Source organism: Acanthochromis polyacanthus, chromosome 23 (genome assembly GCF_021347895.1).
Source record: "Acanthochromis polyacanthus isolate Apoly-LR-REF ecotype Palm Island chromosome 23, KAUST_Apoly_ChrSc, whole genome shotgun sequence".
In the NCBI taxonomy this organism is placed as follows: domain Eukaryota; kingdom Metazoa; phylum Chordata; class Actinopteri; family Pomacentridae; genus Acanthochromis; species Acanthochromis polyacanthus.
Genome location: NC_067135.1, coordinates 8,187,786 through 8,212,319, shown reverse-complemented (window position 1 = coordinate 8,212,319; position 24,534 = coordinate 8,187,786). Strand labels below are relative to the sequence as shown.

The 24,534-nt window shown below is 39.1% G+C and overlaps 2 protein-coding genes and 1 non-coding gene across 4 annotated transcripts; 1 reads left to right on the top strand and 2 right to left on the bottom strand.

The window, feature by feature from the left end:
- Positions 1-2,110: 2,110 nt before the first annotated feature.
- On the top strand, positions 2,111-10,693 carry tmem179ba (transmembrane protein 179Ba). Its single transcript, XM_022210183.2, has 5 exons — positions 2,111-2,245; positions 4,120-4,316; positions 6,205-6,342; positions 7,765-7,843; positions 9,907-10,693. Exons 1-5 carry the CDS (start codon positions 2,147-2,149, stop codon positions 10,084-10,086), a joined length of 693 nt encoding a protein of 230 aa, XP_022065875.1. The 5' UTR covers positions 2,111-2,146; the 3' UTR covers positions 10,087-10,693.
- trnas-gcu (transfer RNA serine (anticodon GCU)) lies at positions 10,272-10,353 on the bottom strand. The gene has a single exon. It is a non-coding gene; the product is annotated as a tRNA-Ser (tRNA).
- A 5,481-nt stretch (positions 10,694-16,174) lies between the features above and the next one.
- brms1 (BRMS1 transcriptional repressor and anoikis regulator) lies at positions 16,175-22,898 on the bottom strand. 2 transcript variants are annotated; one of them, XM_022210317.2, is made up of 11 exons: positions 22,765-22,898; positions 21,943-22,014; positions 20,995-21,226; positions 20,645-20,735; positions 20,384-20,511; positions 18,184-18,263; positions 17,532-17,628; positions 16,801-16,890; positions 16,649-16,713; positions 16,525-16,564; positions 16,175-16,442 (listed from the first exon to the last, which is right to left on the bottom strand). In XM_022210317.2, exons 3-11 carry the CDS (start codon positions 21,218-21,220, stop codon positions 16,435-16,437), a joined length of 825 nt encoding a protein of 274 aa, XP_022066009.1. In that variant the 5' UTR covers positions 21,221-21,226; positions 21,943-22,014; positions 22,765-22,898; the 3' UTR covers positions 16,175-16,434. The 2 variants fall into 2 exon arrangements, with proteins under 2 accessions (XP_022066009.1, XP_022066001.1); XM_022210309.2 differs by lacking the exon at positions 21,943-22,014.
- Positions 22,899-24,534: the final 1,636 nt, after the last annotated feature.

Genomic DNA, 24,534 nt, shown 5'->3' with positions numbered 1-24,534 from the left:
GTATTGTCTAAATTTAGGACATTTGGAAGGAGCACAATGTTTCAAACTGTGAAGCAGAAAGCATTTACAGGTTTTTGGATTCAGCACTTCAGACACATTTGAGAGATAATCAGGTCAGATTTCAGCCAATTAGCATTTCTGTGAAGGTATTAGTTAATATTTTTACAGATTAATTGCTAAATTAAGCAAATGTCTTGATTTTCTACTTGCTTGACTTATTGTAACTCTTATTTTTCAAAGTAAAAGAATTAATTTAGCACTTTATCACACACAAAGATCATTATAAGTGTTCTGTTAACACCAAGAGAGCAGACTGGCTCTAAAGAGGAGCTCCAGCAGCTCTTGGAGAGATCACATGTCCACACTAAAAGTAAAAAATAAATAAATCTTGTTTCAATTAATGCTGTCTAAACTTATTTCTTGGCAAATCTGAATGATGCAGCTCTGTATGTGTGTCAGCGATGAGTTTTATGGTGCAGAGGTGAGCTTTACATGCACGAAAACGGTCATATGACAGAAGTCACAAGGTCTGATTAAGCATTCTGGGAAAGAACCTCCACTTGCACTCGTCCAAATGCTCACACAAGCTGTCGGCCAAGTCTAATTCCTGGATGACATGCCTGTAAACCAGCCGAGCCTGTCACTAAGTCCAACCACCTGATGCAACACTCACAGATGCAACATGCACTTTTAATATCATACATCAATCAGCACAGAATAAGAGAAGAAATAAAGGATTCAGTGGTGGGTTTGCAGAGTATGGAGTGCGATCAGCTCTTCTTTCTCTGCTTCCCACAGCTTTTAGTTTCTTTCACTTGAGACCAGCTGCTGAGCCGAAGAAAATCCATCTGTATGAAGATCAGTGTCCCAAGTTTATCAGCCCGGCGGCGTGACAAATTAATGATTCTTTACGCATTTGGATGTGGAGATGGTGGTCAAAAGAAGCAAAAGCTCATTCAATCTACACACAGGAGGGATCTTGAAGGCAGGATTGTCACCTCAGGCAACTTGACTGTGAGTAGAGTTGATTTTATTTTGTGAATTAGGCAAAATATCACCAGAAATCAAACATTCTCACCTTCAAAATATAAGTGTGGCTCTTACTATTGTCTTGGTGAGTTCGGACTGAGGGGGTTTTAGGGTTGCATTTGGGTTTATTGGAAGGCATTTGAATTGTAGCTTTACAGCACAATACGAAACACAAGTCTAGAAATTTGTTGTTAATTTTGGAGACCACAGTGTGCCATTTACATTTCCAGTTTTATTGCCTTTCAGTTTTAAATTTAAAAGCTTATTGTTTTTCTTTTTAAAAAAAATAAATCTACATGTAATTGCTCTTAAAGTGATAAAGTTCATGATTCTTTTACCTGCTTGGTTGCTTTACAAACATCTAGCAAAATCACAGAAAAAAAAAAAATACATATTTTGCATGTTTACTGTTGAAAGGGACAAAGCTGTAGATAATAGCCACAACAAATATTATACAAACACAAATGTAAATGGTGATTTGTTCTTTTACGTGTAGCTGTAAAATGACACTGCTTTACTTTGACGTGCTAAACATATAAGTTTACAGATATTTGCTGTTATTTTAATTGCTTTTCAGTTGTTGAATGTTAAGTATTCCACCATTTAACAGATTTTTTTTTCATTTTCTGGCAGCCATTTTTTTTTACCATTCTTTACAACTTTTTTCCCACTTTTATTTTTTTGTTTTTACAGAAAATAAAAAATAAAATAAAATTTAGCAGCTTGATCAGGAACCAGTTTCATCTTACTAGCCATGCCAACAGCCAAAAAGTCGTGCTTTTTATTTTCTATTTGTAGTTCTGTGCTGTACACCAATCAGAAGGTAAAAATGGAGGGAAAGGGCGCTGCTGGATTTTTAGAGGGAGAGACGACTCTTTGAATTTTCAACCAGTGATGCTTGAAAACAATTAAGATTCGACACTGATGCATTTTATTGCTTTATGTAGTTTAAATCGACAATAATTTGCTTTGTTTTTCCATTACATGCTTGTTATTCTCACATCACCGCCAGTCAATTCATGTTGCAGTTTTATTTTGAAAATCCCGGTCAGCGCTGTTTGGACAGACTGCCGCTGACTTGACGCTGCTCTGTGCGCAGACGGAACTGGGCCGCTGGATGATGGCGTTAACGGGGCTGCTGCTGCTGGAGCTCGGTCTGTACGCCTCCTGCTTCGTTTGTGGGATCGTAACGGCTGCATCCATCACCATCGTCCAGGTGACTGATAAATATTTTATACTAAGGAACCTCCAGGGAACCTTCAGGAAACCCTGTAGGCTCCCGCCCTGTCGGCTCCTGCTTCTGTTTAGAACAACAGAAACTTTCTTACAGCCTCAAACTTTCACTTTTAATTTCCTTTATCAGTTCATTTGCATTAAATGTCAACATAAATGTCGACTTTTACTGAAACTTTCCCATATAAAAAGGATTTTTTTTTTCTAAAGTTGTTTATGCGTTGTTGTGTTGGATTTCATTAAACATGAGGGACACACGGACTGTTTTTGTGCAGTAAAACAAGTGCGCTTCTTCCGCACTGTAATTTAAAGATCAACTCTGAAGCCTTAACAACTCTCTCCCAATGCGCGTGCGTGCGAACACGTGCGCACGCGCATAATTCAGAGTACAGATGCTGTCCTCACCATGTGACCAGAAGCTCCTCGTGCCCAATTATTCACCCTGGTGCCTCTTTATCAGAGTCAGATGCCGCAGTTAATACGTTAGTGCGAGTTTGTGCAGTTTGTGTTCCTCTGGTATGGAAGACCAGAAGCACCGCGATTCACCTCGCCTCACACACAGTTCAAATTACAATGATGCTTTTTATGGCAAATGCTGAAAAAGCAGGTTCTTTGTACGGCATTCGAATTACAGTGGCGCTTGAAGTTGGAAACTTGCACGCAAAGAGGCTAATTATGGCACTTCTTATTTTATTTTATGTAATCACACAGGTTTTTACAGTGTTAAGGCCCAAAAGAGTGACACATTGTATGGTCCTCCATTTACAACACCTGGTTTTATGGTGTCAAAAACCAAAAAAGTGCAGCTTTTTGTGACATTTTATATGCAGGATCAAAAGCAGAAAAGGTGCCCAATATGTTCTAAATAACACGCTGCATTTTACGGCATCAAAGGCTGAAAAATTGCAGACTGTCATAGCGACTTAGATTCTTTGTTACTCCGTCAAGGATGGCAGTGGAGTTATGAGTTTGTCAATCTGTTAGTCTGTCTGTGTACAACATTACTCTAAAATGGAATAACAGATTTGGATGAAATTTTCAGGGAAGGTCAGAACTGATACAAGTATCAAGTGATTAGATTTTTGGCAGTGATGTGGCTTATAGTCTGGATCCACAGATTTGTTGAAGATTTCCGTGTTATTGCAAGATAGCAACACAGCATCGCTGTAACTGTGACAACAAGTAAACGCTACGTCAGCTGCCTGCTGAAGATCACGATTGCGATCCTACTCCAAATCGACCATTTTGGACTTATTCGTCCAAAATGATACAAGGAACAAATTATTAAATTGTGGGGGTGTGTCCAAGTCCCATCAATTCCTGCCGCCAGCTACATATTTAGGTCACGCCACTCGGTATCCATACATCACGTACACATGCATAACACACGCCTGTAGCCATCTCAAGGTCATTCTGTTTGTAGGTACAGCTATATTAAATGGACACATTTTCTGTTCATCAATAACTAATAAAGAATGCTGCATTTCTGACAATGCTTGCACTTTATGCGAGCTGTTACTGCATTTTTTCCCGTAGGGTAAGTTATATTTGTAGAGCAGCAGAGAAAATTTGTAACAGTCAACATGAGCTTTAAACCTTCACTTGAAACCTTGCAGCGACAGGCTGGTGCATTTCTATCCACATCAAATACATTGAAAGATTAATGGTATTTCTAACCCTGTGAAAAGCAGTTTTGGTTTGAATCATGTACAAACAGAAAAAATATTATGGCACTTTTTGTTCTCCGTACTCTGACTCCTTTTGCAAGCTAAACTGAGTAACAAAAAAACTGAGCCACTGACTGAAAAAAAACAGATTTAACTTTAAAATCTTTGTGTCACTTTCTCCGTCTCTCAGGGTAATTTTGGAGGCCTGTGCATGCTGTATGGACTCGTCCGCTACAATGCATCAGCGGACCTCATTGGGATCCAGTCCTCCAGCTCCTCGTCTCTGTGCTACTTTGTCACGGCAATATCAATCATGGTGGCAGTGGTGTGTTTCTCCCTGTCTCTATACTGGGCCTACGCTTTCTGCATCGACGGGGACATAAGAAGGTGACCAACTTTGTTTAAAAAAATTTTGAATCACAGTGAAATGACTCTGGCACACTGTCTAACTTGCAAAAATGCATGTCTCCGCAATGTTTTGGTGCTGGACCTTGATCAGGCAAATTGTTTGGTACAAAGAGAAGCCGTCTTAAACAGGGACCCAAGTGAAAATGTAACTTGTCATGTTTGAGCTGGACCCAAATACAGACACTACGAGTGGAGTTAAAGTATTTTTTGGAAATCAGGGGCATGAGGGAGGCAGCTGACTGGCGGAGATATGGAATCTTGACTAACGTTTGAGGAAACGTGGGTTTGAGCAGAGTGGTGGCAAGCTTAAGTCACCCTGAACACAGAAAGAGCAATCTGTAGCAAGCAGTAACTGAAACAAGCAACTAAAGGGGGAAGCCGCTGACACTGGAGATCTGTTGTTTTTATACCGTGAAGGCTGATTGGTGGATCAGGAGGTGAGCTTGATTGCTGGTGAGGAAGCAGAGCAAACAGGGATGGAGAGATTCAAGGAGAACAGAAAAACTGAACTAAAAAACACTGCAAATACAATGAGCATTAAAGGAATTTGTGATCAGTGGATTGCTGGTTACATTTATATAAAGTCCATGATTTAACTCCTACAGACTTTTTTCTGTGTATCAAAGTTAAATATTTATACATTTTTCCATGAAAATAATCTGAGCTGCACAATGAAAAGTTTAAATTTGGATTCATTCTGTAAACTGGCAGGATTGGTTTCTCAGATTTATTACATATGAAAGCCCAGAAGTCCGATTCAGTATTTTTGAGACTGTTTTTGGTACAATGCAGCTTCAAGGTGGGAATGGTTAACTATGCAGTTGATCAGTACATAAAAATCACCATGTGGACATGTGATCAGGGTTAAAAACTTGATTTTCACTGGAGGGAGTCTTTAAATTTGGAGCTAAATTGAGGTAGGAGCCTTGTTTGCAATATACACAGACCAAATAAACAGAATTTTGTCAGTATAAAAATGAAGGAAAACTGAGGAGAAATCAGCAAGAATATAAAATATTCTAAAAGTGGAAGTAGTAAGAAAACAAAGCCATCTGGAACCATTTTTGACGGATGAAATCTTTAATAAACGAGGACCTTGCGCTGAGCACAGGCGTGTGTTATGCATGTGTACGTTATGTACAGATACTGAATCGCGTGACCTAAAAAAATCGACAAACAAAGTAGATTTTTATGTGAATGTTCTTAAAGAAAATATTTGAACTTTTACTGATATATATGTAATCACTTTAGATATTTTTAGGGTTTTTTTGGAATATTTTTACTAATTTTTTGAAAACATTTACAACAATTTTCTTGCCAAATTTGGGGGATTTTTTTTTTTAAATAAAATTTTTAAGGGAAACTTTTAAGGAATTATTGGAATTTTCTTCCTGAAGGTTTTGCACATTTTCAGAAATTTGGGGAATTTTTTTGCTGAATTTTTGGATTTTTTTCAGACAAGGAAACAATGTTTTTTGGTGCCCGTAAATGAGGACAACAGGAGGGTTAATGATGGATTTAACTGTGATTTGATACAAGGAAGGACTCCACAGCCAGAATAATGGAATTCTATTGGACAGGTTAGCTAGACTGCTTTCAGACTGAGTGTTATTTTAGAGTAGAGGCTGCGGAGCTGCTCAGAACAGGAACACAGAGTACAAACTACTAAATTATCAAAAACAGAACCCCGGTCATTCCATGGCAACACAGTCACATGTTACTTTCTGTAGTTTCACATCATGTCCTCAATCGGTCAGAGGTTGAAATAACACTTGAATCTTCTCTACCCTCTTTCTTTTCTTTCCTTCATATCAAAACAGATCTCCAACCTTCTCACGCTCTCTCTTGTTTTTCCTGTTCTCCACAGGGAGCGCGTGTGGATGAACCTGATCGTGGCCGTTTGCGGCGTCTTCCTGTTCTTCCTGCTCATCTCGGGCTGCATGCTGAAGATCGGACGCGACTCGCTCTGCAACTCGGTCACGCAAACCGTTCCCAACATCACCAGGTGATGCCAGACACACATGTTCAGACATGCGAACGCAAAACCCTCACAAACTAGTCTGGAATGAAGCTTTGAACAGCATCTGAAAGCCAGCCTGTGTTGGCTTGCTCTCTGATTTCAAATCTGTTTTCACCTCATTTACCACTATTTAACTCTCCTGTTGTTTTCGTTTACAGGCACCAAAAAACATTGTTTACTTGTCTAAAAAAAATCCCAAACTTCAGCAAAAAAAATCCACCAATTTCTGAAAATTTTCAAAACCGAAGAAAATTCCAATAATTCCTTAAACGTTTCCCTTAAAAGTTTTATTTTATAAAAATCCTCTCAATTTGGCAAGAAAATTCTGGTAAATATTCTCAAAAAATGAGTAAAACCTTCACAAAAAAAATCCTAAAAATATCTAAAGTGATTCCATATAAATTGGTAAAATTTCAAATATTCTCTTAAGAACATTCACATAAAAATCAACCAAAATCCAGCGAAATTTCGCTGGATTTTGGTTGATTTTTATGTGAATGTTCTTAAAGAAACATTTTTAACATTTCTTTTTTTCTACCAAAAAATGTTAAAAGATTTCTCCAAAATGTGGACATCAGAAGTTTCACTGTGAAAACATGTATTTTTTTCCACATTTTCAAACTTTAAAACGGGTCAATTTTGACCCACAGGACGACAGAGGGTTAAAAAAGAAAAACATCCTCTCAGTTCCACTATCAATAAAAGCTTGGTGAATGAAAGTAGCCACATTTAATTCTGTGCCTGTGGTCATGCTGCACTTCTTCTTTTAAGATGTTGTCAGCACTGTTTTATCTGGAAAAACAGAAGCAACCACAGTTTCTCCTCTTTAATGACTCAGCCGGCATCATAGTGCTGTGAAGGGGTCAGCTCTTAAAAGACAGCCAAGGACCTGTATAATGTCCACAGCTTTTAATTGCTTGTTCTGAGCTCCACCAACCTTGATGTTATTTATGTAAGTGCAGTTTGCTGCTGTTCGTCGTCTGAGAAATGAGCTGCAGTTGCTGATTTGTTCACAGACTCAGTGAACATTAAATGTCATTAAAGTTAACCTTTTAGCAGCCGGCGGGTCACAAGCAAGCAGTTTAAACTACTTCAGAGCTGCTTATTTCTGTGCATAAAAGCAGAAATGTTCAAACTTTTGCCAATATGGGCATGCTGCATGTAGTTGAATCAGTTAGCTGTCTTTAGCTCGCATTAGCATCATGCTAAACAAGCACATTTTGAGAAACTAAAAGGTTTCAAATTAATTTCTTCTGTATAAACTCCATTTAAAAGATGGATGTTGACAGTTTTAGAGAAACTTTGGCATCCTAGATATCTTATATTGGACCCAAAAAAGTATTTAAAGCATAATCGAATCTGCTTTCTGTTACTTTTCTAACATGCAGTCTGTTTGTGTGTCTCTAGCTGTGAGGATGCCCAGACCAAAAAATGGAGCAGCCCGCTCAAAGGTGGAAGCTTCTACAACAGTCTGCACAAAGCTGAGGTCAGTATGTCGTTTACTAATTTTATTTTATTTTATGTCCAAAAACACATGGAGCACACAGGTATAATAACAAGTAATTGTTATGATAGATTCAGTGATAGAATTTGCGTTAACACGGCACATCTGCATATAAAAAGTATTAAAATTTGCTTTTAAACATAAAATCATGATCAATTTAATGTGGCTTTTTGGAAGAAGAAAACTAATCTGGAAGCAGACGTCTACAAAGTATCGTCAATTAATTAAAAAGCAGAAAGTAGAAAAATAAGTGATTGCGTAAGTCTTCACCCTGTTTAAAGTGATTAACCAAATTCTACACTGCTACAGCCAGCTGGTGCCACAAGTCACACGATTAGTGAGTGTGTCTCAGTGATTGTGGTGTGGAGACGCCTGGATCTGGAAGGTCTAGTCACTGGTGAATGAGTACTCCTGGCACTGTGAATTAAAAATAACACTCAGCAACTCTGAGGGTCTTTGAAAAGCACGTGTTAGGGTTTAGAGTCACTTATTGTCTCTTAAAGTACAGTTAAAGTCGTCTGTAAGAACTGGAAGAACTATGGCTCATGTAAATCTGTGTAAAAAGACAGTTTTTAAAAAAGTCTAAAAGAGTATACAGCGCCCTCCATAATTATTTGCACCCCTGGTTAAGATGTTTTGAAAACCTTAAAATAAATTCAATTGTTATTGCAGAAGCATACTCACACTGAAATTTGTAGAAAAATGTATTATTGGAGAAGATTAGGTGCTGTTTTGTTGGCAAATGTACGAAGTTTTAACATCAGGGGTGCTAATAATTGTGGCACACGTGGTTTGATATAAAATAATTATTTCTTAATGTGTGATTTGTTTCCCCCACTGAATAAATGCACTTGAATTAAAGGTTAGATTTCCCTTTTTTCCATTGTGGTACTATATTATTTAGAATAAAACTGAATTTATTAGAAGCTAAAGAACACATCTTAACCAGGGGTGCCAATAATTATGCAGGGTTCTGTATGTGCTAGTAAGAAACTAGTGAGTTTGACCACCAAGACACCTATGACTCTCCTAAAGGTGTTACAAATTTTAGCGACTGAGATGAGAGAGACTGTTCATACAGCGACTGATGCCTGTTTTTCACCAGTTAAAGCTTTATGGGAGGGTGGAAAAGAGGAAGCCACTGTTGCTTGTTATTTAACTATAGTTCACCAGAAATCATGAGGCAGACTGAAGTAAACTGGAAAAATGAAGCTTTTTGAACATCAGACTGCACTTTAATAAAAACATGCCAGCCTCACTGTGAAGCACGGTGGTGGCAGCATCATGACGTGGGCATGCTTCTCGGCATCGGGGTAAAATGAAAGTGTCCAGACGTGTGAGGGTTATTAAGACCTATTAATATCAAGGCTGAAAATGCAGTCAAAAATCTATCCACTAAATAATGAGGTGAATACTAATGCAATCATTTATTGTTATGTGACAATCGGCGAACGTTTGTCCGTCTGTTAGTCTGTCTGTGCGCAACATTACTCAAAAACAGAATACCGGGTTTGGATGAAATTTCCATGGAAGCTCAGAAATGACACAATGACCAAGTGGCTAGATTTTGGCAGCGATCCACAGATTTGTTAAAGATTTCTGTATCACTGTGAGATAACGACACACTGTCACTGTAACTATGACAACAAGTGAATGCTACCTGCAACGATCACATGATTGCAATCCTACTACAAATCGACCGCTGCGGACTTATTGGGACTTATCCATTGGAAATCACACGACTGAGCAGCCTTGGCGGAGTTGTTTTACATTTTATGATTTTAATTAATCAACATTAGATTGTAGAAATCTGGTTTCACCTTGACATGAAAGAGTCTTTTTTTGTAAATTCTTGTCAAAAAAGCCGAATTAAATTGATCATGATTTAATCTTGAAAAGTGTGAAAAAGGAGAAAACTAACAAGCGGGGTGAATACTTTAGTGTAACAGCTCACCATGTATAGAGGGAGTGTCCACCAGCGGTTCCCATTCTGACGCGGAGCCTCCTGTACATCTGTTGCGTTATGTCACTTTCCTCCCTTTCAGACGGCGGTTTGGGTCAACTTCTTCTTCTGGCTCATCATCGGGGCTTTGGTGATCATTCAGAGGCGTCAGGGTTCAGGGGCCAAGTTGATAAGAGGGCCAGCCGGAGCGCTTTTTGCTGATCCAGGGGTGACGGCTGCAGAGACGGAGCCATTTTTCAACCGTCCTGCTAGACCACAGTGAGGCTGAATGTCACGGAGCGATTACGAAAACACACATGAGCTCAGAGTTACTAGTTGATGTGGAAAACCGGTGAACACGCTGTCTTGTATTTCAGGTCCTTCACTGTTTTCAGACACTATACTAAAGAAATCACAGTAATTTTGCATTAGGGTGTTGCAGCTTAGAGTCAATAAAGTGTTTGCACTCGACGAGGATGGGATTCGAACCCACGCGTGCAGAGCACAATGGATTAGCAGTCCATCGCCTTAACCACTCGGCCACCTCGTCAGGCACACACAGACCAATCAGACCAACAACCCTGGAGACGCTGTTCTGTGTGTGTCTGTCAGGGCTTGTCTGAAACCACATAATCCAAAGACTCATGCGCTGACATGTGCGTTTACCCGTTTCCTATGTCTCACTTACCAAAGCCATTTCTAGTGTGTGTCTGTGGATCGCACAGAAATGTGAGTTTATTTCTGAAAGTGCTTCTGTTGTTTGTTTTTTTTACACAACCAACAAATAGGATGGTGTTTATTGCAGGCTTTCTTTTTATATTTTAACTGTGCTCAGATGTAATTTTGATGTCACTCACAGATGTTTCTGAAATAAAACTCATGTTTACCCCGTTTGACAAATCATTTCCATCATTGTTGTAGCATGTGAACGCTACATGGGCCTCAGTAGCTCAGAGTCACATTGTTTTAGTTGGTATTTTGCCTTTATTTATGATTAAATTGATTAAGCCTAATCGTACTTCTTGCTTGTGTTTGTCAGAGGGACAAAGAGATATGGAAATGATGAACAATGTCTCCCTCTGCTGGCTCATAACAAACACTTACTTGGACCACAGAAACATCTACAGTGTTTTTAGGTGAGGAATTCAACCCTCCTGTTGTCCTCATTTACAGGCACCAAAAAATATTGTTTCCTTGTCTGAAAAAAAATCCAAAAATTCAGCAAAAAAAAAAAATCCTCAAATTTCTGAAAATTTGCAAAACTTTCAGGAAGAAAATTGCAATAATTCCTTAAAAATAATCCCCCAAATTTGGCAAGAAAATTCTGGTAAATATTTTCAAAAAATGAGTAAAAATCTTCTCCCAAAAAAATCCTAAAAATATTTAAAGTGATTACATACATATCAGTATAACTTGTGATATTTTCTTTAAGAACATTTTTAACATTTATTTTTTTCCACCAAAAAATGTTCAAAGATTCCCAGAAATGTTGAAAATGTGGACATCAGAAGTTTCACTGTGAAAATATTTTTTTCCTCACATTTTCAAACTTCAAAACGGGTCAATTTGACCAGCAGAATGAGGGTTAAATGGCTTTTTAGTGGAATCATTTCATTCCATATCACTTAATTTAATCAGGCAGCTTCACTGAGATAGGAATCTCTTTTCCTAAAGAAACCCGAGAACAAGAAAGATTGGCAACAAAAATAACCAGCAAAGACAACACTCACACAAAATAACAAGAAGACACAGATTCAAGAATTCCAAAAAACACAGATAGTAATTCATTATGATGTGCACTGGAAATGTGGGTTTGTAGACACTGAGCTAGAAGCAGAGTTCACAGTGGACAGGTTGCCAGATCATAGTTCTCAACACAAAGAGGCTGACAATCGTACACAATCACACCTGAGGCCCGATTAAGATCATTAATTAACCCTCAGGCTCATCTCTGGACCGTGAGAAGAAGTCAGACACCTGGAGAAAACCCACACAAGCAAAGTCCACTTTGAAAGGCCCCAGCATGTTTAACTCACAATTCTCTTTTTTTTGAGGCAACCACTGTATCACTTTGCCACCAACAAAGACACTAAAGAATCACACTTAAACATCCCATATCGTTCCTTTTTTCAGCAAATTAAAGTCTCACATGTTCCCAGAGTTTATCTTTTTAGCTCAAAATAAAGCAGACATTCTAAACGAGCTCTTCTTGTGTCTGCAGCTTTAAATGCAACTGACCCACTACTGTCTCCGCCCCCTTCAGGAAGAAAACTCTCTCTGCATCTGTGATTGGCACCTTAGAGCAAAACAGTTGATACAGACAACAATGAGAGTGTGCATCCAGAACTTTTTATCTCTTCTTTTTCTCTGTAAAAATCCTGAATTTACAGCAGAGTCTTTGTTTTTCGCTCATATATAGTGTCACTATGGTTATAAAATCTGCATTATAGCGCTTGAAAACGGCTCTAAAGTGACTTAATGGAGCGTATTTCAGTCGATATTTCATACTAGGTCTGATAGAATAATATTTACAGTAGTTGGTTGACATTAACAGCAAAAATCAAACAGTGGTCCTTTCACTTGACAGTGGTATATGGTGAAAATGAATTTTTATTGTATTCTGTGTTCCTGAAAAACCTTGTAAACATAAAAAAAAAATGCTGTGACAGTATCCAGACACTTGCTACTGGCCTCCCAGGTTGAGCAATAAAAAAACTGATTTAGTTCATATGCAGAAAGTGAGGAACTTACAACTGTCAAGCTAAAGTCAGTCCAGAAGGTTTATTCTGGATTGTTCTGCTGCTGACAGTAAGAGTGAACACAAACATCTTGATGCACTGCCAGCACGTGAGGAACTGGAGATCCAGTGGATTACTTTTATTACTGATTTCACCATAACAACAGTAAAAATCTCATGTGGCTACGGTGGATAATGTTAGCATTAGCTTTGATTGCACACCTGTTGAAACATTCAGACACCAATTTGAAACTAATAAACAAGGATTGTGTTGGTTAAAGCATTTTTATGTTTCCTTCTGTGCTTCAAACTTGGTCACTTTACATCTGATTGCTTCTCTCCTACTCTCTGGGCTCATTTTTACATTTTAATACAGCTGAATTCCCAATAAAGCTGTCCTCATTTACTATAGTTTCATCACACTTCTCAAAATAAATGCAGAATAAGTTCAAATCTCACCATTACATCTTAAAATAATCATTTATTACGATTTGGCTGCAAAAATGCAGAAGAAATATTGCTTCGTTAGCTAACGTGGCTAAAAAAATATCGGCAGTTGACCCAAATTGACGCTCATAACTGAATCAGCTGTTACCTGCCAGATCAAAATAGACCAAATGAGCTTACTGCAGCCACACAACACAACACCTCTCCTTCCTTCACTGTCTAATCTGCGTGGATTATCTGACCTTAACTGAGCCCTGAGGTAGGAAATAATCCTCGGTGAAGAGAGAAAGAAAGCAGCGGCGAGGCTAGAAAGAGGGACACGCATGGGGACGGAGAACGGAGAGGAATAAAGGAGCACGCCGGCTTTTTGCATTTACAAAGGAAATCCATCAAGAACACGGAGGGGAGAGGAAGAACACTCTGGAGAACAGCGAGGACTGCCTTAAACTCGAGTCTCAGAAGAAGACAACAAGGCTCGAGATCAGTTTGACTTTGGAGACTATGGTGAGACATCATCACACGCTGCTTATTAGGTGCACATTAGAAGAATGTGTGGTTATAAATGGGTGCAAAGAGGGATGAAGTTTTTTAAAAAAGCATCAGAAAAAGAGAGATTGTGTTGGTGTAAGGATAAAAGAGAAACAGAGAGAAGAGCGGTGGACAGTGTAGACTGAGCTAAGCCATGATAAGCCTCTTTAAGCTACTTCACTCTCCACAGATCAAATGTTCTGTTTTAAACCTGTTGATCTGCGCTGGACTTCTGTCAGCCAGCTATTGATTCACTTCATCTGCTTTTTTGGCAGGAGAGCTTTAGTTTACCGCCAAATCAGATCAAAACTACAGCGAGCAGAAAAGAGTCCCTAAATCTCAAATTTGAATCGGGAAGAGCCCTTCAGCTGGCTGTTGTAAGGCTCTCTTTCAATCATCCGTCTGCTCACATGTGTGACCTCTGACCTCTGCCTCTGACCAGGAAATGTCTCATGACCAGTGCGACTCGGTGGCCGTGAGCGTGGAGTCGCTGCTGGCCGACGCCAAGAGGATGCAGATGCAGTGTCGAGAACGCAGCGAGCATCTGTCAATGGCCGCCACGCAGCTCAGGATGGAGTCGGCGTCGCTGAGGGAGCAGTGCGAGACCGCCCAGCTCGACATGGCGAGGATCCGTCGGCAGCTGGACGAGCTCTTGGACACCAAAGCCGCCTTCGAAGCCAGAGAGAGGCAGGCGCGAAAACTCAGCAAGCATCTCTGAGATGAGACGAGGGGAGGCGTGGTGAATTGTTGTCGATCTCTGCCACAAAAGGAGGGAAAATTAAAACAGCAAAGAGGACGGAGAATGTAGTTTAGGACAGAATATTATTCATGATAGTTGTCTTCATGTTTTTGTGAGAAAAAAGAGACCTAAGAGAAACTGTGTGTAGCTTATATGAGAGTTGACAGAAGTGGAAAACAAATGCACTTTATCAATATCTTATATTATCTATATTTTGCTGCTATGTGAATCATTTAACTGCAAATACGCACATGAATTTCACCTCTTCCTGTCAAATAAACACTTTCCAAACACACTCTGGTCTCCCTACTCTAATCCTGTTCATACAATCTCTTAATATCTTGATGTAAAAACTCTACTGTTCATGGAAAGAGTGATAACAGGAGGACCTCTTAAATCAAGAAAAAAATGCATTTGTTGATGTGTAAGGGTAAGCACAAATCTAACTTTTTTTTTTTTGCTTTAGATCATGAACAAAAACTGGTGAACGGAAATCAAGATGAACTGAATTTTTTCAAGGCCACAAATTTAGCCAAAAGAAAAACAGGATTAAAAAAAAAAAAAAAGGTCACTCGGCTTTATTTCACTTTCAGCATCCAAGGATTTCAATTTGTATGGATGGACAAAAAGTGCAGAATCTATTTCCCTTTTGTCGCCACACAGCCACGACTTTCCTTTCAGGTGCAGCATCACATCGTACCGAGTGCTCACATCATCAGCTAAAGTGGTGTAAAGTATTTTTAATTTGTGCTTTGGATGGTGGAGTTCTGCTCATCAGCTTCCAGTGAATGGAACCTTGAGAAGTATACATATCTAGGTACAGGACAAAATTTGTTTCAATGTGATGAATACACAAGGGCCATAGCTTGCAAATGGGAACACAACAACGCCAATCGACATTAAGTATAAAGTACTATACCAACAACTAAAGCTGCCCATGTGCACATCTGGAAAGGTATGACATCACTGCTTAAGAACAGCTGCTATAGAGGGGACTACCTTTTAATCACATTAGGAGAACTCTGCAGCTCCAACTGCTGTAGGGGAAGTTATTTTGCAAGCAGAGTTGAAATTACATCATGTTCCCATAACAGAAAAACCCTACAGATGCAACGAGTGTTGCAAAAGTTAAAGTTGTACCTCTGCTAAAAGAGTTTCGAGAAAGGATGTGTCACGATGAGGGTTTTTGCACCTTTGGCTGGATTGAATTTCTGATGATGAAGCACAGAAGAAATAGCCTAGCCGCGCTAGACAACCCACGGCAACGAATTTAATTCTCTGCCAGGGTGGGTCTAGTTACCCTCCATAAGGCTCGAGGCTGGATTCTCCTAAAACTGGCCGGATCAATCACCATGAAGTGTAGAGTCAGAAGGCGGGCGTAACGAAGTGACGACAGAGGCGTGACGATTCTGACAAACAACCGGCGCACAATAAACAGTTATCTTTCCACTCGGCTTTGGACACAGCCCTTAAAGATTTGAAGCTAAAATTCAACTTGAAAGATAAACAAAGGACGGCACTGAAGTGTTTCATTGAGAAGAAAGACGTATTTGGACTTATGCCGACGGGATATGGCAAATCCTTAATATACCAGTTGGTTGGGAAGCTAATGGGACTTAGCCACAATCCGCCGGTGCTCTCGGAACCACGTCAGCCTATTCGTTGCGTTGATTGGTTGTATACCTACCCAATTGCTGCAGAGGGATTTGATAGACAACCTTTTAGCCCGCCTCCCTCCCTGTCGAGCTTCCCGAGAAACCTTGTGCCGTCAGAAACATGGGTGTAGCATGGCTAGGCTACAGAAGAAACCACAGTAAACACGGAGACTAACTTTTATCCAAAGGCAAAAGCAGTGGAAGTTCAGAGATTCATTTCACACAAAAAAGTCCCCAACAATCACAAGAGATCAAAACAGAAAGCTTGTGTCATAAAAGAGTCCATCTTTATTCAGCATTATAAATCATTCTATAAATACATGGTTGTCATATCATTAAGAACGCATTTTTAAATAGCAATAGATAACAAACAAGCAGTAAGATGGTTGGCAGTTGGTGTCAAAGGCGCAAAAAACAACGAGTCAACAGTCTGCTGGGTTTCAGTGGGAACGGTTAGTGGAAGGAGCCGGGAATGTGAGTGTGAGAGTTCAGTTTGGTGTTTTTGCTGCTGGATTCCTCCTGTTATCACCGCTCTGAAAGACACAAGGGGGATCGATCAGAGGAAACAGCAGTGCAGTTTGCCATTTTAACAGTGTATGGTAGGAGCAGGCTTACTTTCAACTTTCTTCTTTAGTGGTGACAGTGCTGCTTTTGCCTGGAAAACAACAACAAAGTCTTAAAAGATGTGTGGTGGCATCCAGGAATCTGATGTAAATACCCCAAAACAGTTACTTCTTACCTTCTTGATAGCAGTCCAGTCTTCAAGGATGTCGATGTCTCTCAGCATGTAGACGATGAAAGGCCCTGCGGCACAGAGTCAGTGGTTTTAAATCATCTGGACATGCACGTTTATCAGGATGCAGACTGTAATACAGCACAAGGCAGTTTTACCTGAAACAAGAGCCACTTTCTTTTTCTTCTCCGACCGACCCAGCAGGTTCTTTCTTTTGCACTTCTTGCCCCTAATCTCATCGCTCCACTCTGGAAAGAGAAGAATACAGAAGAGCAGCGTAAAGGTTCATTTAATATTATATAAACTCTTTTTCTGAATGTTCTTAAAGAAACCTTTTTTTATCATTTCTTTTTTTGCACCAAAAATGTTCAAAAATTTATCAAAAATGTTGAAAATCTAGAAGTTTCACTGTGAAAATATTTATTTTTTCCACATTTTCAAACTTTAAAACGGGTCAATTTGACCCGCAGGACAACAGGAGGGTTAAAGCCGGACAAACAATCACACTCACACCTACGGGCATATTCAGAATAATCATTTAACCTCAGCACGTCTGTGGGAGGAAACCCACACATGCACAGCGAGAACATGCAGACTCCATGCAGAAAGATCCTAGGAAGGCCGCAACGTGAACTATGGATGGGGTATGGATTATTGCATTTAACCAGTAGAAGATCATTAACAGCAAGCAATAAATCATGTATCAAGAAGCAGGATTTTGGACTCTGATTTCACTAGAAAACGCAGTGCAATGGCCAGAGTGTAAACTAATACACCTGCATCAGTATGCCCTCATTGGCTTTGAATTGAGGCTTACGTAGCTGCTAGGATTCATACAAAACATTCATTTTATTCCCTAAATCAACCAGACTAAAAATGCTGTAATTACCTGAGGTGAGGTCTATATTCTGTCTGTCCTCCTCCAGTCTTCTAATCTTCTCCAGCAGCTCCGACTTCATGGCATCAAACAGCAACGTCCGCTCACTCTGCAGCACACACACACACACACACACACACACACACACACACACACACACACACACACACACACACACACACACACACACACACACACACACACACACACACACACACACACACACACACACACACACACACACACACACACACACACACACACACACTTTTCAACAACAATGGTTCAAAGGAATCAACGCATTTTATAGACATTTTTTAACAGTGTGGACATACATAACAAGCACATTTTGCAAAAAAAACAATGCAAATAGCTGTAATAAATAGAGTAGAAGAAGCTAAACAAGGTGGCTGCAAACTGCTAAGAAACTTTGACGAAGACGAAACCAAACCCTGGAATCTTCAGGAACCGTTTCCAACCAGGAAAGTTCTAATTATTAGGGCCACGTTTCATTTGAATAAGGACTTCTCATGTCCGATTATGTGTATTAACTCTTTTTTGAAACAACCATTTCTAGTCAGCATAGAAACAGTTTTGCAAAATTTTGAATCCTTTTTGCCATTTTCCTTCTAATGCGATACTTCAAAGTGCGTGCTGGTTTTACCTCCAGGTGTTGCCTCGCTCCTTGTACTTCACATTCATGCTTGTGTTTGATCACCTGCAGACACAGCTCTCTGTACACTCCTGCAGAACAACACAATAACACACCACGTTAAAGACTAACGACCTCCTTCTACCACCATCTATTCTGTCCGAACACCGACCACTCAGACAAAAGTCCTCGAGGATTCAATCTGTTCAAAGACCCTTTTAATTATTAATTACATGCATTACGTGCGCTGCTGCACCATTAGCGTGTGCTGACACTGTCTAGCTTGTGCTGAGGTGTCATTAAGTCTGAGCCTTTTAAAACACCACTTTTGGCTCAGCTGGACGCCACTTTAGCGCTTGTCAACGCGCCCCATAGAGCAGAATCCATATCCATACTCTAACCTGTGATTTAAAAAATGGCTTCAGAGAGTTTGCATTTAGGTTGCAGAGATTTAGATGTAGCAGCATCCACAGTGTCTGTCAGGTACAGAACTCCACCCAGTGGCAAGAGGAGTCACAGCACGAGAAGTGGACATTTTTCTGCTCTGTACGATCAAATAGTTCAAGTTGGAGAAAAACATGCCGTAAACTTACGACCTCATTTCATCACGTCGGCGAACAAATGATCCTTCATCATTACACAAAGGCTGTTTGCTCATTGTTTCATGAAAGAATTACTAAAAGAAGATGAAGAAAATATAGTTTTTCTTTAACTTTAATCCATTGCGCCACATTTTTTTCTGTAGAAGTTGCTTTTTTTTGACATAATGAATTAGTGCCAACAGATAAAGGAAAGGGACGTTTTATTCAACAAAAATGAACAGTTGTTAAATTAACTTCTTGGAGATGTTTTGCAAGATTGTCCACCACTTTTGATTTCAGCTGGTTCAATTTTTCAATCACCTCTGAGCAAAATTCCATTAAAATGTTTGAGTTTTTTTTTAATTAGATTTACTGCCTATTTGAAATCCCCCAAATCGGTGCTTTGACTCATTCTGGGTCATTCTGTTCAGGTCCTTAGGATTGTTTTCCTGTTTAACCCTCCTGTTGTCCTCATCTACGGGCACCAAAAATATTGTTTCCTCGTCTGAAAAAAATCCCAAAATTCAGCAAAAAAAATAAAAAAAATCCCCAAATTTCTGAAAATTTGCAAAACCTTCAGGAAGAAAATTTCAACAATTTCTTAAAAGTTTCTCTGAAAAGTTTTTTTTTTTTTTTTTTAAATCCCCCAAATATGGCAGAACAATTCTTGCAAATATTTTCAAAAAATGAATAAAATCTTTAAAAAAAATCCTAAAAATATCTAAAGTGATTACAAATATATCAGTAAAACTTGTAATATTTTCTTTAACAACATTCACACAAAAAATAATCAACAAAAATCCGCTGGATTTGGGTTGATTTTTTTGTGAATGTTCTTAACAAACATTTTTTTGCTAACATTTCTTTTTTCCCACAAAAAAAGTTCAAAGATTTCCCAAAGATGTTGAAAACGTGGACATCAGAAGTTTCACTGTGAATATATTTTTTCCCCTCACACTTTCTAACTTTAAATCAGGTCAATTTTGACCCGCAGGACGACACGATGGTTAAAGGTCCGCTTCTGGTTCATCTTTATCTCTAATATGATGCAGAACTGAATCAGTGACTATAAGAAACCCCAAAGCAGAACGTTTCCGCCTCCAGCCTGCACCAATCATGTCTGCTATTCCTGCAGTCAAACAGCTCAACTTACAGGTAAAATGTAGTTTTTCTCTCATGTTTTTTGGACACCAAAGGCTTTTTCCAGATACGCCTCACATGCAGGTCAGATTTGTGGAGCTTCTGTCTCATTGTAGATGCAGCACGGCATCTTTTTTTTTTTTTTTTGCATCAGTCAGCCTTGAGGTCCTACCATGGAGTGATTTATTTCACATACTTAGGAGATATTTTTAATCCCTTTTGAGAGGCTCAAAGGCATCCAGAAGCTTTTTTTTCTGAAGCCATTAGAGAGCTTTTTAGATCTTGGCTTTATGTCACCACACTGGGTCTAACCACTAATCTGGTACAACCGACTCTAATGTTATGGATTTGAAGGTTACCTACTTTTTCCATGCAACTTATCTGTTTTTTAAGTATTTAAATGATTAATATGACTCAAAGAATCACCTTTATCTGTGCGTACTAATTCAAATATGATGAAAAAGGCCCAAACTTGGAGGGCGTTTCTTTACCGGCCACTTGTGTTCGTATCTGCATGCTGTTCTGTAGCGCTGCCAGCGGTTCTCTGTACTCTCCGGCTTTCCCCGTCAGCACCTCGTCCAGCTTCACCTTCATCTGGTTCAGTCGCTCCCGAAACAACCTGCAATCACACAGCAGCGTCACATTATCCCTCTTTTCATCTTCCGTTCCTAATATGACTGACTTCAAAGCACAGCAGTGGGAAAAAAAAATGGAAGCAAGAGTTTCATATCTATGCGCATTGTTTTAATTACTTCTCTTTCAGCTCCTGGAATTGTTTCTCCAGATCCAACATCTCATCGAGACATTCTCCTCTCCTCCGCTCGCAGTCTTCATCGTCCATCTCTTCACATAGGACAGGAGGAAAAACACCAAAACAGTTAAAAGTCACAGAGATTGTAGCTTTTTCCTCTTGTTGTTTGACTTCAGATAAAAAGCAAAGCGGTTAGCTGGATATTTGTGTCAGGCCCGCAGAGCTCCAGAGAATGCCTCCTCTCCCCATCCTTTCTGTTTCTACTAGGTGTGCTCGGCATAGAGGCTGTGGTGCTCCATCTCTCTTCCTGCATTTGAGCCTCAAAGAAACCGAAACAACTTGGATTTTTACCTGAGCTCTCCTCTTCCTCCTCCTCCTCCTCTTCTTCCTCCTCACTCTCCTCCAGGTCGCTGTCCCTCTCCTCCATGCTTTCCTCCATGGTCTCCTCGCCTCCCCCGCCTCCTCGGCCCTCGTTCTCTCTCGGCTCCTCCACCTCTCCGTTGGCCTCAGGGAGCTGCGACTCTCCTTTGGCCTCCATCTCCTCCTCCAGCTCCCTCACAGGGGGTTGGGCGGGCATGACGGGCTGGAAACGCAAAGATGGAAAGTCTACTAAAAAGCATATGGGTGGAGGGTAAAAAATGAACCCACAAAAAGAACACAAATCATAAGAATATATATCATGAGACACTAAGTTTGTCTTGTATCAGAATACAGAGCTAATAACCAGTTCTGAATTTATTGTATCTGTTTTTTTGAGTGTGATACTTGACTACATAATCACAGTATGATTTTCTCATCTATTTATTTTGTCAGTGTACACCTCCTCAATTCATTTGACAGAAAATTACATCACAAAATAGTTCTATTATTAAATGACATATATCAATTTAAGAGGATTTCACCAGCACAATATACATTTATATTAATATCCAAATGTTTTAAAATGAAAACTGCACTAAGCATTTTTATTGTGAACCCATATTTTGTCTCACAAAATGTTTAATTATAAATTATATTTCAAAAGTGACATCCACACATCTCCATTTGTATCATATTTGCAGTGTTATGCAAAAAGAAAACATGATATGGACCCACAGTCATTCTTATTTATTTTTTTAATCAAACTGGTTTATCTGGAGGTACTATTATTTGGAGGTTTCTATTTTTAAGAAGAGGAAAAAAGCAGCCAGCATACAAAACACATCATTCTGTTGGTAAATCAGAGATTTGTTCGTGGCTAACGGTAAGAGAAAAAAAAACAATCTGACAAAAAAAAAAAAAAAAAAAAAAAAAGCTCACTGTGTTGCTCAGATGATCAGAATTGGAGGGGTAGCAGACCGGGACACCGAGCTACCGTGTGGCTTCCCTAATCTGTCAAGTTAAAAAAGCACAACACGGGACCGGAAGTTACTAAGAATTCACTGACGAAATGGCGAAATTTACAAAATTTACCTAATTACATTACATTATAAAACGTCCAAAAAATAATTACCAACAAAATACTACATTTATATTCCTCTAACTTTTGGGATCTTCTTTTAGAACGTCTTTTATTGTGTTTTTGTACCGGAAGTCCTGCTTCACTGTGTCCCGCTTGACGTCTGGCCGCTTCAGTGATGTCATACAGTAAAATCGTCAACGGTATGAGTCTGACGGTTGTTTTCAGGCTAAAATAAAGAGCCAAAACCACTCTGAAACCCGTTACACTGCATATTAATTTACTTACAAACCCTCCCAGAGTTAACCGAGGCTCTCTGTTGCATTTCCTTTCAAATTTAGCGGCAAACACAGCACAGTGAAGTCAAGTGTAATCCTAGCTAACAATTGAAGCCGCACGGAGCGAGGGACCGACGAGCTGCTCCTCTCTGACTGTCACACTGTTAAACTTACCACACTGACAGCTACTTTATGCTCACGTTGTCGCTGTTTGATAGTAAACAACACAACTGGCGGCTAAAACATGCTAAAGCAGCGCCGGGGCGCCTCTCTCTCTGACTGAGCCTGTCTTCCCACCGCACACGGATTAACAAATAACGTTATCGGTCACTGCAGGCGAAGCTGCTTGTAAACAAACACGGAGTGCTTCGGTGCTCCGGTAGGACGGGATCAAACTCCGCTCACCGTCTGCCTTCGTTCAGCTGCACGAACTTGGAGGACGATTCACTGCCTTTCCATTTTAAAAACTACTTCCTCTTCACCTCAGTCTTCTTCAGTTCGACACTTTGCCGGACTCTACAATCCGTAAACTCAACCAATCAGCGCACAGAACCCGCGTCGGAGCTGGCCAATGGGAGCACCCATCCCGCTGGTCGGCTGTCCAATCAAAACGCCAATACAGATTCAGTCAGCCAATCACAATCCAGCTTGTTGCTTGTCACAATATATAATATAATATAATATAATATAATATAATATAATATAATATAATATAATATAATATAATATAATATAATATAATATAATATAATATAACTATAGTTCGGTTTATTATAATATTAATAAAAAATAATAAAATGTTAATTAAATTTAATAAACGCAATTTGGGATACACAATTTGTGTAGTAGTAGTAGTAGTACAGTAGTAGTGATGTTGTAGGGTCTTAACTTTAATATTTCAATAATTAGGTCAATGTATGTAACATATAAAGTACTGGACTGCATTTTGCCATCCCTCTCACTGCTCATTTTGCACTATTCAGTTTACATATGTACATCTTTTGAGTATTTAATTTTATTTGTGTATATTGTACCTTTTTCTGTTTTTTTATCTACAGTTGGGAGTCACCATTTGAAATTTTGTTATGTGAAAACATAGTGACAACAAAGATGCTTGATTCTTGATATATAATGCTGTATAATTGTAATTTTTTACATTATTACAGGGTTTGAATTTTAATATTTAATTCGGTCTGGTAAATCTTTTTTTTTCTATGGCATTGCGCAATCTTAATAATTAAATTTCAATTAGTCAGATGCATTCATATCAGAAATAAAAAGACAGGGACTCGATTTTATTTAAACTTGTCCGGTAAATTCATAACGTCAGTCTTATTCCTCATTTGGAAAGCACTTTGACTTTGTTGTTACACACAAGCAACAAAAGAATATTTGACTAAAAAGATCCTCAGTATAAATCACATAAAAATAATATGAATCATTACCTATTCAACTCTAAAAAGGTAATCTATAAGAATAGGCTTTAAAGAAGTTTTAAAGTTCACTAATTACTTAAAGAGAGCTGGTCTGATAATGCACATTTAAAGCATCTGTGACGTATAGAAAACGTTTTTGTATCATTATAAATCACAATACAGATATATTATAGTGTAGCATGGAGCACACAGTATTGCTTAAACTATTTCTTGTCTTTTCTTTTAATGTATTTTCAATTATTGTCCCTGCTCTGATAACCTTGTCCAGCCGCTGTGACACTAATATGCATAATTCTGGTGATACCATAAAAAATAAGTCAAATTTGTGTGAGTAAAACACTGATTCACCACCCTGAACAGTAAACAGCATAATTCACTCTTCCTGAATGTAAAATATAGTTGCCATACTGTGATTAACCACAAGATGGCACCACAGTGGCACAGAATATGAGACTAGCCAGACTGATAATGGAGAAATTCATACCACATGGACAAAAGGGCTTTTTCACAGCAGACATTTTGACATGTGTTGGCAGAAAAGGCATGTGTGGCATTAAAAACATTAACGATGGCAGGACACCGTTTATCTGTGACAGTTTAAGGTTCGTCAAACGCTGACGATGGACACGACCTGCACTGAATTCAACAGTCTTTGTGAAGGTTATTGATTATATTTTGCCAAAATGTATCTATTGCTAATAAAAGTTCTACAGTAAAGGAACAAAAACAGAAAACGATG